Consider the following 16,750-nt stretch of genomic DNA (forward strand, 5'->3'; position numbering starts at 1 on the left):
TTACAAATGAAGGACCTGAAGCTCAGAATGTATGAGATTCAGTCATAGGCATCTAGCAAATGATTTTCTGACCCCAATTCATCTTACTCCAAACCTAGTGTTGCAGTTTTATAAAAACCACACCAGGTTCCTCTGTGTGCCACATTGCTTCCTGCCAATAAAACCAATCTATTTTGTTATTCAGACACTTTTCTCTTTTGTTCATGACTAACATAAAGAACGCTGTCCAATGCTTTATGTAGTCAATTATGTGTTTACTGCATTCCCCTCATGTATTTATTTAGTAAGACTATTAAAAAATAAAAGAAATGAGGTTAGTTTGGCAAATCACAATGTCTTGGAACTTCAATTTTCTCACTCATAAAGTGATGAGGTTGGATGAAATGACCTCTAAAGTCCCATCGAGCTCTAATATTCTATTAAAAAAAACAAAACAGTGAGGCAGTAGAGAAGAACTGAGTAAAGAATAGGGAAAAAAATAACCTATGGAACCCAAAGGTAAAGAAGGCAAACCATGATTTGTCAGAATCAGATGAAGTAGTCCTTACAACAAAATGTCGAATATCCCTAAATCATCTTATTTTTTTATACAGTAAAGTCTATTTCAAGTTTCACTCATTCTTAATTTGTGATCATTCAGATAAGGTCTGTGGGCAAAGTTTTTGAACAACAGATGAAAAAATGAATTTTCTAAGTGAAAGAAGAATGAAATAGATTCATCTCAAGTTGTTGTGAAATATCCATTTATGTCCAAATAATGTAATCTTAATGTCAGCAAAGAACTTTAAATCAGAATATTTTAAAAACATTTTTAACCAACTCTAAAAAACATTAAGTAAGCATTTATTACAAATTTACTTTATGAGAAGCACTGGAAGTAGAAAGACAAAAATTATTCATTAAAGCTAACACTTAGTTTAGTCTAGATTGTTTTTTTAACCGCAGCTCCCTGAAAAAGAATAAAACTCAATTTCTTTTAAAACATTCATAAGTCTTTTCCAGGCAGAACTTCACTCCAATTAGTGGCTTTTTACTGTATAAATACAAACATTCCCACAAACCCATGTTTCTGTGGTGGTCACACTCTAAGAAAAAAATATGCACTATTATATTAATTCTTCCTATCACCTATCCTTTAAGAAAATACAAGAGTATCTTTCTTTTTCATATATCACATACTTTCTAGTTGCTACCTCTTGCTTTCCATTAAATTTTGATTTGTTGTGGCTAGTAATAAATGACAAAATGATAAAAAATTATGCTTTCCCTTGCACAGTGGCTTTTTGCCAATATGCATAAGAATGAAATATTATATACAATAACATGATGAGTTGTCATACCAATCATTTGCTAGAACACTGGCTTTTTAATAACCTTAATGAGATAGAATGATTATATTCAATCTTTCAATTTTCATATTTTTAAGAGAGAGAATAGTATAAGGTACTATATAAATGTTATCTATTATTGTTGTTGCAAGAATCAACCTCATGGGTTTATTGTAAGGAAATTTCTCTTTCAAGTACTATATAAATGTAGTTTACTATTTTAAAAAAATGATGAGCAGGATTCTATCAGAAAACCCCAGAAAGACCTGTATGAGCTGATGCAACATGAAATGTACTGTATACAAAATAACAGCAATACTGCAAGATGATCTGCGGTAAATGACTTGGTTATTTTCAGCAATGCAATGATCCAAGACAACTCTGAAGGTCATATGAAAAATACAGTCCATCTACAGAGAGAGAACTGATACAGTCTGAATACAGATTGAAGTATAATTTTTTTGTTAGTTCCTTTATCTGAAGTTTTGGTTTTGTCGGTTTTCTTTCACAGCTTGGCTAATGTGGAAATGCTTTACATGACTGCTCATGTATAGCTTGTATTGAATTGCTTGAGTTCATGGGGGGAAGGAGGGAGGAACAGAATTTGGAACACAAAGTTCTTTAAAAATTTGATGTCGGGGCAGCTAGGTGGCGCAGTGGATAGAGCACCGGCCCTGGATTCAGGAGTACCTGAGTTCAAATCCGGCCTCAGACACTTAACACTTACTAGCTGTGTGACCCTGGGCAAGTCACTTAACCCCAATTGCCTCAGTAAAAAAAATTTTAAAAAAATAAAAATTTGATGTCAAAATTTGTATTTACATGTAATTTGGGAAAATAAAATTCTAAAGAGTTTATTCTCTTCTGGAAAAAAAAGAGAAAGAAAGAGAATCATGTTGTAGGGCTTGGAAGTAACATGTGAACATAGTAGTATTCTTATCCCCTTAAAGCTTGGTTGGGACAAATTGCTTTTGTAGCACACTGTGTACAATATTCAATAGACCTGGGGCGGCTAGATGGCGCAGTGGATAAAGCACCGGCCCTGGATTCAGGAGTTCCTGAGTTCAAATCCGGCCTCAGACACTTGACACTTACTGGCTGTGTGACCCTGGGCAAGTCACTTAACCCCATTGCCCCGTTAAAAAATAAAATAAAATAAAATAAAATATTCAATAGACCTTAAGAGTATGTGTGTGTGTGTGTGTGTGTGTGTGTGTGTGTGTGTGTGTGTGTATTTTTTTTTCCCCATTTTGTGGAACAGTAAGCAAAAGCAGCAGGAAAAAGGAGATAATTTCCATTTCTAAAACACAAAGTAAACAGCAAAGTAAAAGGAATATGAGGTAATTTTCTCATGAGGTCAATCCCCCAAAATAACTGCCTACAAAATTTTTCATATTAAAAATACTTTTAAATGAATGTAATTAACTCATACTTGAAGTTGTTAAATTTCAAATTTATAATTTAAGCTAAGAGAAATAAACTTTTTAAAAGACCAGCTGATTAGTATAGGTGAAGCTCTAACCCACACTTCCTCATTCAGTGGGACTCTGATAAAGGTTCTCTTCACAGAGGTTCTGTTCAATATGGCCTTTTAAAATTTCATGGGGTATGGACAGCTAGGTGGCACAGTGGATAAAGCTCCAGCCCTGGATTCAGGAGGACCTGAGTTCAAATCTGGCCTCAGACACTTGATACTTACTAGCTGTGTGACCCTGGGCAAGTCACTTAACCCTCATTGCCCCGCAAAACAAAACAAAACAAAAACAATAAATAAATAAAAATTAATGGGTGCTAGTCCATGCAATGAGGTTGCAAATATATTATCCTGTAAGAGACAGATGTACTGATAAGACTAACTCATGTCATAGTCTGAGCCATAAGCTTAGACTGGAAAGTCAGTCTCTTTTGAGGGGCCAGGAATTTCCCTTAAGAGATTTTTCATTATTTAAGAACTTCATGCAATGAGCATAGTATCATCTAGAAGCAGATGAGTTCATCCAGAAAGAAAGAACAAGAGACAAGGAGAGAACTTAGAGAATATCCAAAGTTACAAGATGGCAGTGAGCACAATATCATTGAGAATCAGGAGCATCTGAGAACAGATGAAATCATTGAGAAAGAAAAAAAAACAGAGAATAGAGTAAAGCCCACGATTGACGGACAGGAAGTAGGTGATGAACCAGAAGTCAGGCAGGAAGGAGAACCAGAAGAGAACAGTGTTATAGATGACAAGAGGACACAGGAACAGTATCCACAAAATAGAAGAACGAACGAGAGAATGGCCTCCAGCACCTAAGAACCATGTCCAATGAGACAGTAGTCAAAGAGCCATCTAACAGTATATTCATGATGGCAAAGCACTTCATACACAATTCAGGCCTCAGCATCCTCATCTGTAAAATGATGAGGTTGGAACAGATAACTCCAAGTTCACTTCCAAACAAAGAGAGAGAATAGGATCTTTTGAGTTGGTGGGGCAATAGGGGTTAAGTGACTTGCCCAAGGTCACACAGCTAGTGAGTATCAAGTGTCTGAGTCCGGGTTTGAACTCAGGTCCTCCTGAATCCAGGGCCATTGCTTTATCCACTGTGCCACCTAGTTGCCCCCAGAAGTCTAACTTTAAGAAATTCCATTAGGTAGAAGGGAAAAAGCAAAAGTGATAGACTAGATAGATCTTGAATTTTCCAAAAGGTACCAAAAGAAATATCTTATAAATTAAAAGAAAAAAAGAAATTGCAATTTCACCTGACTAACTCGGTTTACTTCTTCTTCTTCCTCTTCAGCTTCTTCTCCAAATGAAAGTAAACTAAAATTTCTAGTAAAAGAAAAAGATTCATAAAAGTTTTCAAAAGTATCTTGTATTCGTTTCCAAGAATTTGACTTAAATTTTCAGGAGTAAATATGTACTTGTTATTTGACAAAAATAAAAGTGAGACCTTCTTGATGAAATGCACTATTATCTGAATTTGCTTTACTAAGTACTTCCTAGACAAAAACAAAAAGGTAAGGCTCTTGCCACAGAGTACAGATATTCTCAAGTTGTTAGTTCAACTTGCAAAAATCAAACCAAAATTTACCCTAGGACCTACAGATCCAGATACTTGGACATAATCATTATTCTCTGAACTTGCCAAATGTCTAGTTAGGTAATTAAAATTTCTGAAAATCTTGCAAATATCTACCCTGAAAACAATGAAAGGATAAAACTATGCAAAAATCTACCAAAATTTTAACATCTCATTTTAGTCATTAAAATCAGCTATGCAAAAATTGTATACAAACAAAACTGCCAAGCAAAAATGGACTGGGGGAAATTGGGCAAATTGTCTTATTCTTCCTTAATTCTTCAACCTAAAATGAGAAACAATTAGGTTTAATGGAATAAACACTGGAAATGTCAGATGTAAGTTTTAGTCTTAGCTTTGCCTCTTACTAGCCTTCTAATTTGAAAGAGCTCACTTCAATCCCTGGCCTTCAGTTCACTCATTTATGAAATAAAAGGGTTGAATTCACTCAGAGATTCGTAACTTGTAATCCATAGCCCCCAAAGAGATTTACAGATAGATTTTGGGGAGTCTTTAAACTTGGAAGGAAAAAAAAAATCACATGCTTATTTCATTCTAATTGGTTTCCTTTGGAATCCTTTGTATTTTACTATAAGCATTTAAAAACATGATTCTGAAAAGGGGTTCATAGATTTCATCAGAGTGCCAAATGGATCCATGTCACAAAATACAGTTAAGAGTCTTCTGATTCAATTATCTCTAAGGTCCTTTCTAATGTTAATGCTCTATAATTCAAAGTCCAAGTAAAATAAGTGGCAAATTAAATTCTGAGCTAGGTAAGAAGTTATCTTGCAATAAGGGGTGATTTTTATAATTTGACCCCTATTAATATCTGTCAGATTATTAACTAGTTTTGCAATATATATAGAAGAATAAAACCTAATAATTTAGAATCCATTTATTCTGAATTTGGGAGGGGGGCCTAGAAAGAAGTCTATCTTCATAATATCAATTAAACAAACTAAAAAAAAATTGATAAGTAAATTTAGGATACAGAGAGCACTGTGTAAGAAATTTTCAAAGTGAAAACAAACTGTTTTCTCTACTCCTCCCCGCCCCCCCGCCCCCCGCCCCGGGCAAACAGGGCAGTGAGGGTTAAGTGACTTGCCCAGGGTCATACAGCCAGTAAGTGTCAAGTGTCTGAGTCCGGATTTGAAATCAGGTCCTCCTGAATCCAAGACAAGTGCTTTATCCACTGCGCCACCTAGCTACCCCCTAACAAACTGTTTTCAATCAACTTCCCTGTATCCCTTTATATACAGCTTGTTGTAAATCATACATTTTTACCACCTACTCACTCAAACAAATTCTTTAAGAACATCTATTATACAATTGTATAAGCTTGGATTTAAACTATATATTTGAAAGCATTCAATCCACATTTTTAAACATTTAGTAATTCAGACTTTAAAATAATTCAAATTAGTCTTCCACCAACTATAGCAAATTAGGAAAGTTCATGAATTAGTGCTATTTTTTACATTTTACCAAAATTCTTATATTATGATTACTTTGTGCCTTTAGTGGTTAATTTCTTTGCTTCATCTTCTGGTTTGTCTTTTTTTGGCTTCTTATTGTCTCTTGGTATGATGTCATCAAAAGGATTAAACAAAACCTAGGAAAAGTAATATTTAAAACATTTAATTATTTAAAAATATTTCCACATAGCAACCTTACATTTTTCCATTACCCAGTCATCTGTCTTACATCTCTTTAAATCATTTGTTTTTTCACATTAATATAGACTCGAAAACTAAATAGAGCAATAATCTGAATAGGACTGAATATATTAAGATGATCCCCAACTCTCACTAATTCACACTTTCTGTAAGTTACATGCAAGCATTTCTTTTGCTTCACTATACTTATTTGTTACAAGGTTTTTTCTTTCCCCCTTTTTTCTTTCAGTTAATGGGGTGAGTGTATATCAGCAAGAAAGGGGTTAGCAACAGAGCTGCCAAAGAGGGAGAGAGAGAGAGAGACAAAGAGAGACAGAGAAAACCACTGAAACATTTCTTCAAATGCACAGAAGAGAACAGCAAAGAAGTTCAGAAGGAAGCACAGACTAGCATAGGGCTTATTAAATTTTTTCCACTCGTGACCCCTTTTCACCCCCCAAATTTTTACACAATCCTGGGTATATAAGCATATAAAATAGGTATACATAACCTTTTACCGTTGCCAAATTTTTTGTGACCCCCAACATTCATTTATACAACCCTATATAGTGTCATGACCCATAATTTAAGAAGCTTTGGACTAGCAGGACAGTTGTGAAAGTAATGTATAGAATTTATCATACTTTTTCTAAAGCAGATTACCTAAGATGGAGATTCATAGTTTCACAAAGAATCATCATTTTGTGTTCTGCTGTGTATATGTTGCTATATGAAAACGAGATGTAGTAAACTATTAGATTTGATGAACTAAAGATGAGAATTACACAAAGGGTAGGGGTAAGGTGTAAGATACAACATATAACCAGTGTAAAACTCTAAAGGAGTAAAACATGTCATTAAGGAATATTATGATAGGAAGAACAAATGGGTTGATCACGTGGAAAGAACATGGAGTGACAAGTGGACAGCCAGAATGCTCTAATGGTACCCTCATGATGTAAGGAGAAAGTGATAAAGGCCCCCCACCACACTAGGTGGATCAGACCTCCTGTGGAAAACTGTTGGGAGAACACTGGAAGAGTAACCCAGGCCAAGCGGACTTGGACATGTTGCAATATGCAACCCTAAATGATGACATCAGAATTCCATTTGAGTGTTTAACTATTTTGTAATGGGAACTAAAGAAACCATCAAAATGTGATGGTTTATGTTTCATTGACAGACCATTACAGAAATGTGGGCAAACCTTTTCCATTTTATATCTATTTGTTATCCCTCAATCAGTTGCACCTAAGAATTCTCTTGAAGAATGCTGTGGCTCATGTGGGTCTCATGCCAAACTTTATGTGGACTTCCTTTTTCTTCCATTATTTTTTTGCTGTTTAATGAAGCAAAACTATCTTATACTGCCTGCTGTCCATTTCAATAGGGTTTTACAAATAAATTTATATACAAAACTGGTATTGCCCTTGGATGCCATCTCCCATAACCTGGCAAAATTTTCACTGATTAAAGTATTTCTGAATGCCTTTGGTGACTGTTTTACATGAGTTAAATTTCTGCAGAAAATGGTGGTGATTAAGATCATTATCTTGTCCTTCTCCATGTATACTTTTTGGAATCAATGGCCAATTTGATTAGGTCAGTTTGAAGCTATTGTAATTGTTAATCATGTCTTCTCATCTTTATTATTCTTTGACTTTTGCTATAATTACTAATGACATGACTACGCACATACAACTAATTCTCATCATTCTTTGGAGTTTTTTGGTTGTTTTATTTTTTGGCCGGGCAATGAGGGTTAAGTGACTTGTCCAGGGTCACACAGCTAGTGTCAAGTGTCTGAGGCCGGATTTGAACTCAGGTCCTCCTGAATCTAGGCATACAACTAATTCTAATGGTACTCTCATATCATTAACCAGTTTTTTCTATCTCTTAGGATGTAGTAAATTCCCCTTTCCTTTTTTTAAAATATTGCTTGATGTTCAACACATTTAGTGCCTTTTGAACTTCTGGAAGAAAGTATTTGTCATATGTATATATGGACACATGTATAGATGTGAAAATATATATGTGTATGTATATATATATACACATACTACATGTGTATGCATATATTATACACACAAGCACACAGACACACACATTAGGTTTCTGAATAGTTCATAAACCTTGGTTCTTTCATTTTTTAACCCTAACCATATTTTTCACCTTTCTCCCTTGTGCTTACCTTAGCATTGAAAGTTAACAGGTATCAAAGTAAATGTTGATTGATTTGGAGGATCTTGTCCAATTCTCAGAAGAATTTCCCTACCTTTCATTCACTGCAATATTGATGTAGAAGCTGCAATTATTTTCATTATAGTTTTTTCCTTCTATTAATCGTGAATACCATAAGGCAGGATGATTAACTCCCCATCAAATTATGTTTCTTGTTGGCTTTGGGCATACAATGAACCGACTCTATCAACTCCTTTGGTTACTACTCCAAAAAGAATTCTATGAGCTAGCCTTCCATTTACAAAAACTCCCTCTCTTTTCTGGTTTCATTTACATCTTGAGAATAGCAATGCAATGTGGCCAAATTAGCATGTCTCTTTATAAGTCATTGTACAAAGATCTCACATTTTGAGCCAGTCAACATTTAAAGACCATGTGATTCTTAGCCCTCCTTCACCTTTGTTCTGCCAACCTACCACCATCACTGGAAGAAGCAAGAGCACAGGACCAAGAAACATTTTTCTTTTTCTTTTTGTTGGATTTGGCCAGACCAAAGAATTCATCATATACTTGTCAAGCTCAATATATGTATGTGTATGCATATGTATACATGTGTGAATATATCATGTATCATATCTGGAAATATTACAAATATACATGTATATAAACATACATACATACATATATCTATTACCTCAACCAAAGGTTTCAAAAAACTAATGATAATTTATTCATGCTACAAACCTCATCAACAGTTATCCTGAATACCCACCTCACAACTTCTTATTTTATGTGGATTAAGTGGCCTTTCTTCTTCATTAATGTCCACTTCAGTCAATCTCAGCATGTTGTATACTGTATCTCCTGTTACCTATCAAATAAAAATGTTTAAAAGAGTTTAAATATACTTACTATAGATTAAGGGTTTTTTTTAAACATTTAAAATCAAAGGAAATATGTAATATTAGAACACTGAAGTAAATGCATATTTAATATGGCAAAGGCAACTATTTCCTCAAAAGAAAATACATACGTGTGTGTGAAACAGAATTATTTAATAAACCTTAGAGGAAAGTACCTGATATTTAGTAAACATTAGTTTTCATTAGCAATAGACATGACCTCCTCAATATGACATTCTCCTAACTCACTCAGAGAAGCAGAGACATCTTGAACTTCTCATTTCCTCCCTAAACAGCAACTTGCTTTGTCCCTCTCTGAATTCTCCAGCAGCACTCATTTTGGACCTCTTTGACCTCCCCATTACACCCCTCCCCCCCAAAAGGTATCTTCTTCTCCACCTTCTTTACTTTCTTTGGTGTATTGTCTTCCCCCATTAGACTGTGAACACCTTGTGAGCAGAGACTGCCTTTCTTTTTTGAATTTATATCTCAGTGTTTATTTAGTACAGTGCCTGGCACAAAGTAGGCACTTAATAAATGTTTCCGGACTAACAGAGAATTTTTTTTTCAAAATTAGTCAAAGAACTTATGCTTAAGAGTCTGAGAAAAACCTGTCCCACAAAACAGATTTAGAACAGTCATAAACATAAGATGTTCAGGTATACAACACTGACCTCACATTCACCATTGAAATCCCAAACATTCCAACAGGATTAGTAAACCATAGGCATTTTCAAAAATGAAAAAGGCAGGGGAAACCCCCAAACCTATAATCCCAAGTCTCTCTGCAGTAAAATGATCAGAGCAAGAGATTTTATTGCTTATTTTCTAAGCCATCTATTTAGTATGACTGATAATTTTAAGTTTCCATTTTCTTCAGTTTAAAAATATTTGATATTTGTCTTGGGTTTCTAATTTAAGTTAAATTTAATAATTGTGTTTATATGGCTTTACTGCACTATGATCATAACTTCCAGCTTTGATCAAAGGATGGGCAAGTGCATCATAATAAACCAGCAGAGGGAGCTATAGACCTGTGGATCTAAAATGCCAGGTTTTTCTTTTCTTTCGTTCTTTTTTTTTTTTTTAAATTTCTTATGGTAAGACTGGAGATGGTGGCAAAGTGGATCTGAAACCATATTCAAAGAAAAGTTTACTGAAAATTCTGTCAAAGAATATATAAATTAATAAATTTCAAATAAGAACTAGGTTTGGAGCAGAATCCAAACAACACATTGAAAGGAAGATATATTAATCAACTTAAGTTCCTTCCATTTTAAATATCGGTAACACTATCAGTAAAATTAATTATAAACAATCAAATTCTATTAGTCAATAAACATTTATTAAACACCTACAATGTGCCAGGCACTGTGCTAAATGCTGGGAATACAAAAAGAGGCAAAAGATAGTCCTGTCCTCATGGAGCTCACAATCTAATGAGAGACAAAAAGCAGATAAATATGCACAGAGAAGCTATGTACAGGGTAAATAAGAGGAAAAAATTAATAGGATGAAGGCACTAGAACTAAGAGGGATTGGGAGAAGCTGCCTGACGAAAATAGGATTTTAGTTGAGTCTTTAACTTCATGATTAAAAATTCATCTAGGAAAATAGACCAAATTATATCATAAGTAGTATATGATTACAATTGTTAAAAAAAATTTTTAAATCTTTTTTTTAACCCCAAATCCTTTAGAAGCAAAAAGCCTTGAAAGTATTGGTCAATTTTCAATTTCATTTGCTACAACAAAACTTCTATATAACCAAATGAAATGAGCAGTCCTTTATGAGTTCATTGTTACAGGATTTGACCATGTGATAAACACTGAAAAAAGGTGAATAAAAGGAAAACAACAACCAATTCACAAATGGTGGAAAACCAAAAATTTTGGAGACATACAACTTACTAAGAAACAAAAGTGGATCTCTCAAATAAGAATTGAACACTGACCTTTCCAAAGATGGTATGTTTGTTGTTAAGTTCATCTGCACGACCCAAGGTAAAGAAAAACTGGCTGCCATTATCATGGGGTCCAGCATTTGCCATGGCAACCAGTCCCCTCCGATTAAAACGCAATCGTGAGTGAAATTCATCCTGTAGCATAAAAAAGAAAAGATTAAGTATGTAAGCTCAGTTTAATCAATGTTTAAGTGGTTGTCAGAATCCTACACATATTTTATTTTCTATTCAAAATTTCTTTCTTTGTTTTTTTAGGGAACTGATTTTGAAGTATGATAAAAGTTGCTATTTACTTATCATTAGTTAACAACATCTCTTGGAAAGGTAGGAAGGGACCAGGTTGACAAGAGTTTTAAATGGCAAACAGGAGATTTGTGTATCTGTGGTAATAAGGAGTCACTGGAGTTTACTTAGTTGGAGGTGAAGGGAAAGACATAAGGGACATGATCAGACCTATAATTTAGGAAAACCACTTTGACATCTGAGTAGAGATAGATTGGAGTTGGAAGAGATTTGAGGCAGGGGGACCGATCAGAAAGCTATTGCTATAGTCCAGGAAAGAGATGATAAGGTCCTGAAATAGTGTGGTGGTTGTATGAGTGGAGAGAAGAGAATATACTTGTAAAGTGGTGAGAATATAGAAATGACAAGATATGTCAAAAGATAGGAAATACTCTGTCAATCAGAATAAGAAATCTAGAATGACACTGAAATTACAAGCCTGAGTGAGAGAATAGTACCTCTGATAGTAATAGGAAAGTTCAGAAGAGAGAAAAGTTTTTGGGGAAAGATAATGAATTGTTTTAGATGTATTTTGAGGCACCTATAAACCAGTTTGATATGGTAATATGGAACTAAAATTCAGATAAAAGTCACCATTGGATGAATAGATCTGAGGATCACTGCCATAGAGATGATAATTGAAATGATGGAAGCTGATGAGATCACCAAATAAGAGTATGAGGGGAAAAAAGTAGAGGGCTAAGGACAGGATGAAAAGATATTGATGGGTTGCCATCTATATCACTGAAGGGAATACATACACAAATTAAATCAGACACCTATCCTATCCATCTAGAGTAGGGATTCTGAACCTGGAATCTATGAACTTGGGTTCATTCAAGTGGTTCTTTTGTAATCCTATGTATTTAAAAACATGATTTTGAGAAGGAGTTGTGGGGCAGCTAGGTGGTGCAGTGGATAGAGCACCAGCCCTGGATTCAGGAGGACCTGAGTTCAAATCTGGCCTCAGACACTTTACACACTTACTAGCTGTGTGACCCTGGGCAAGTCACTTAACTCCAAATGCCTCACAAAAAAAAAAAAAAAGAGGAGTTGTAAAGAATTAATTGTTATTTGAGGGTTTTATGCTTTGGCACGCACTGGCCTGGGGCTCCACAAACCACCCGGTGCTCCACCCACTGGTTGTAGCCATGGCCATGGTGCTGGCACCTCATGTCATCACCACTTGCTGATGCCTACATGGGCCTGGCAAAGTTTTAATGATTGGAAGCCTAGTGAGGGCAGTCATATGACTGTCAGAGCGGCCATCCAATTGGCTGGGGGCTGTATGGAGTGTCTGGGGAGGAAGGAAGTTTTTTTTTTTTCTTTCTGGCATTCTGGCTGGAAACTGGAAGGCGACAAAAGCTCTGCTTGGTATTCTTAACTGATTCCTGGGCGGTGGTATTTTTCAGATTGTATAATTTCTCTTTCCCCATTTTATTTCCTTTCCCTTGATCCTACTGATCCTATTTGTGGGTTTGTGAGGCAGTTGGGGTTAAGTGACTTGCCCAGGGTCACACAGCTAGTAAGTGTTAAGTGTCTGAGGCCGGATTTGAACTCAGGTACTCCTGACTCCTGGGCTGGTGCTCTATCCACTGCGCCATCTAGCTGCCTTGTGTTTTTTTTAAAAGTTCGTTCTGGTTAAAATAAATCCTGTTCTGTTTTGAGGGAGGCCGTCAGTCTCCTTCCTTGCCCCAATATTGCAGCAAGCCGCTTAGCTAACACTCCCCAATTAAAAATTGGTCCCCACAGAGTCTATAGGCTTCACCAGATGGCCAAAAGGGTCCAGGACACAAAAAAAGGCTAAAAACCCCTAATCTATAGCCAAATATTCTTAATCCTCTCTTCAAGAGAAGCTACATTAAAAGTTTTTAATATGCCCATTTTCTTTTCTCTGTTGCTTCCCAATGCTCCCTATCTTGTGGCTTCAGGATCATAAGTAGCATGTCTGGATTGTCCAAGTGCTTTTAAGCCCCAGAGTTCAAGCTAGCAATATGCAAAGCACAACACTGCTCTGAATCTCTTCTTCCCAGAAAAGGAGGACTCTTTGTTAAGTAAGGCACATCTTTCCTTCCTGCTATCTTTATGACACTCACAGGTATCCCTCTTCTACCATCCTTCCCCAGATGGACTCAAACAATGGTCCAGGTTTCCAGACCCAGAGAGCTGTTGACCCAATTTGGAATATCTCTGGCATATTCCAGAATATCTCTACATATGCCCAGTCCAACCACTGAGAAATAAAAACATGTCTCATGGAAAATGGAAGGAATTTGACCAATTGCCCATATCTGGTAGATTCATGTGTGGTAGAGTTGGTAACCTGAGAGTCTTGGTGAGCTAAAAAGTCTTTTGTAAAAATGCTTGAGAAAATATTTGATTGGTTATATAATGCTTACAATGCTGGCAAGCAAAGCTTCAGATGGGATCAGTTGATGGAAAGGTAACAAAAAGAGATAGACAACTTTGAGCAAGACCTGAGCTCAAATTCTACCTAGCTAAGTGTACAGAGGTAAATCCCTCAGAATCTCAGTTTTTTCATCTGAAAAATAGGGATAATTTGAACTACTTCATAAAGTTATTGTGAGTAAAGTACTCTAAAATCTTAAAGTACTATATAAATTAGAGTTGTTATAACTGTACTTAATTTTTCTAAATATCTGCCAGTCTTTCAAAGCATTTCCTCTCCAGAAATACCAATGAGCCTTGGAGTAGAGACTTCGAACATACTCACTGGGAATCAACAGGAGGACTAGTCCTCAGAAGCCACAATGAGTGCCAAACTAGCCGTGACATAACCTAGTAATTAACAGATGCTTATGTAAGCATAGTAAGATTATGACCAGGTCCACAGAAATAGTCTATATCCTGCACAAATCTTGGGTTGGGCATGTGCAAGACTATATCAATTAAACTTGGTGAGGATAAACAACAAAAAGGGTAGGAATAGCCTACAGCATTGTTTGATTAACATTTGGAGAGAGTGGATGAAGGAGAGATGCACATGAGCTGCACAAGTTTGGGAGATGAGTCTTAATGAATATAAAATCCTGTATTTTGGGGAGTTTTTGTGATGTTACTGAAAATGTGCTCCCCGTAGCTACTAGCTCTGGCCAGATATAGCATTTTTTAAAAATCCAAGTTTCCTCTGTACTATGTGTGATCTTAAAATCATGACAGACGGAGGGAGGGAAGAATGCCATTCTTTTTTCATCCTGTTCTAGAAGCAGCCATGTGGAGCAATTCACTTGATACCACTCTGTCACATAAACAGATATGTTTATCAGACTGGTCTTCATAAAGTGGTTAACATCCCCAGCTCAGGAAAGAACACCTTTACAAGTTAGCACCTCTTTGGCCCTCAATTGCTGCATCTGTAAAATGAAGGGACTAAAGAGACGTCCGGCTGAGATGGTGACTGGAGAGAGGTAGCTATGCAGTACCCCCAAACCTAGTTCAACAAAAACCTGAAAATCGTACCTGACCAAATAATGATCAAGAAATCCAACTGGAAAATACAGTGACTTATTTTTCATGTACACAGACACACACACACAGACACACACACACACACACACACACACACACACACACACACACACACACACACACACACACACACTTATGCCAGCAATCCAAAGGCACTAGGAAAGGGAGGTAAGAACAAAGCCTGAACCAGTCAAGGTGAAGCCTCCCAGGGTGATCAGAGAATGGATTAACATACAGCCTGCAGGGTTTTCAGTTAGGAGACAACAAAAGCAGAGGACTAACCCCAGAAAGCAGGAGGGCGCTTAAAAATACACAGTGGGGACAGGGTGGTGTTTAGAAAGAGGCCATTACAGGCCCAGGAGCTCCAAAGTTCCTGGCATTCTGTCCTGAGATGCCAGAGAGGGCCCTGAACAATTGCCTCAAAGATTCTCATGAGACCAAACCTTAGGAGCTAAAGGCCAGCACTGCAGATCAAGGGACAGACTACTCAAGCTCAGCTACACCACTCAAATGAGCAGCTGGAGGTGAGGCCTGGCCTATACCAAGTTCTAATTAAGCCAAAATTAGAGTTGAGTAAAGTAATTTGAAATTATGCAAGTAAATTGACTAAAATGTCCATATTCTTTGAACCAGAGACTCCATTACTGGGCTTACACCCCAAGGAAGCCAGTGATAATAAGAAAGTCCCCAGATACATTAAGATATTTATAGTAGTACTTTTTATGATAGCAAAGGATAGGAAATAAAGCTTACATCAATCAAATGGAGACTGGGCGAAACACATTGTGGTACAGGAATGTAAAGGAATATTACTGTGCTGTTAAGAAATGAAGAACAAGTGAAGTAGGGAAAGGTCTATATGAATTGATTTAGTATGAAATAAGCAAGGATAAGAAACAATATACACAGTAAATACAACAATGTAAATGGAAAGAACAATGACATACCAAAAAATCAAAAGTGACAAAATTATAAAAATCAAGTAGGACTCAAATGAAAATACGAAAAGAATCTACCCCTTCATAGAGATGGAAGGTGCACAAATGTTATTACACATGGTACATTTAAATTTTTTTAAATATTAATTAGTTGTACTGATTTTCCCCCTTCTTTTTATCTTTTTTGTCTTTAAGAAATACAATCTGTTATATAAGATGGCTCTGTGGGAGAAGGGAGCTTAGGGAAAACCATGGTAACATATACATACATATATATAGATTGAAGTCATCAATAAAAATTTCTTTTAAAAAAAGAAAACTTGGAAAGATGGATATGAACTGATACAGAATGAAGTAAGAGGAGCCAAGAAAAAAAATATGCATAATGATGACAACAATGTAAACAGAAAGAATCAGACATAAGAGCACAAAATCAAAAGAGGATGTTGCACAATTATATAGAGCCAGCATAGGTGGAAGGCCTACAAATGGTGCATATCTTTTCAGATTTCTTTCCTATGTATTCTTTTTTTTTTTTGTGGGTCAGTGAGAGTTAAGTGACTTGCCCAAGGTCACACAGCTAGTAAGTGTCAAGTATCTGAGGCTGGATTTGAACTCAGGTCCTCCTGAATCCAGGGCCAGCACTTTACTCACTGAGCTACCTAGCTGCCCCCTAACAAGTAGTTTAAAAGAGAAAGTGGTAAATCTTACCCAAGTAATGGACTTCAAGAAAACTATAACAGACCAAAGAGAAATCAATGATTACATGAAATAGCAAAGAAAATAAGAAGAAAATGGAAAGACAAAAAATAAAACGCAAGATGTCTGATTTCAGAAACAAGGGATGTGAAAGATAGGTCAAAGAGAAATAATTTAAGAATCATTGGACTCCCTAAAAACCATATATTGTTTAAAATTCTGTATACTATATTTTAAGAAATTAC

The 16,750-nt window shown here is 36.0% G+C and overlaps 1 protein-coding gene across 1 annotated transcript in view; it reads right to left on the reverse strand.

The window, feature by feature from the left end:
- CWC27 (CWC27 spliceosome associated cyclophilin) overlaps positions 1-16,750 on the reverse strand; it is a 285,573-nt gene that overhangs the window by 250,173 nt on the left and 18,650 nt on the right. The window contains exons 4-7 of the mRNA XM_043975446.1: positions 11,089-11,232; positions 9,005-9,103; positions 5,905-6,008; positions 4,074-4,143 (exon numbers count right to left, since the gene is read on the reverse strand). Coding sequence (XP_043831381.1) covers positions 4,074-4,143; positions 5,905-6,008; positions 9,005-9,103; positions 11,089-11,232 — 417 coding nt within the window. The remainder of the gene's footprint in view (positions 1-4,073; positions 4,144-5,904; positions 6,009-9,004; positions 9,104-11,088; positions 11,233-16,750) is intronic.

Source organism: Dromiciops gliroides, chromosome 1, assembly GCF_019393635.1.
Source record: "Dromiciops gliroides isolate mDroGli1 chromosome 1, mDroGli1.pri, whole genome shotgun sequence".
Taxonomy (NCBI): domain Eukaryota; kingdom Metazoa; phylum Chordata; class Mammalia; order Microbiotheria; family Microbiotheriidae; genus Dromiciops; species Dromiciops gliroides.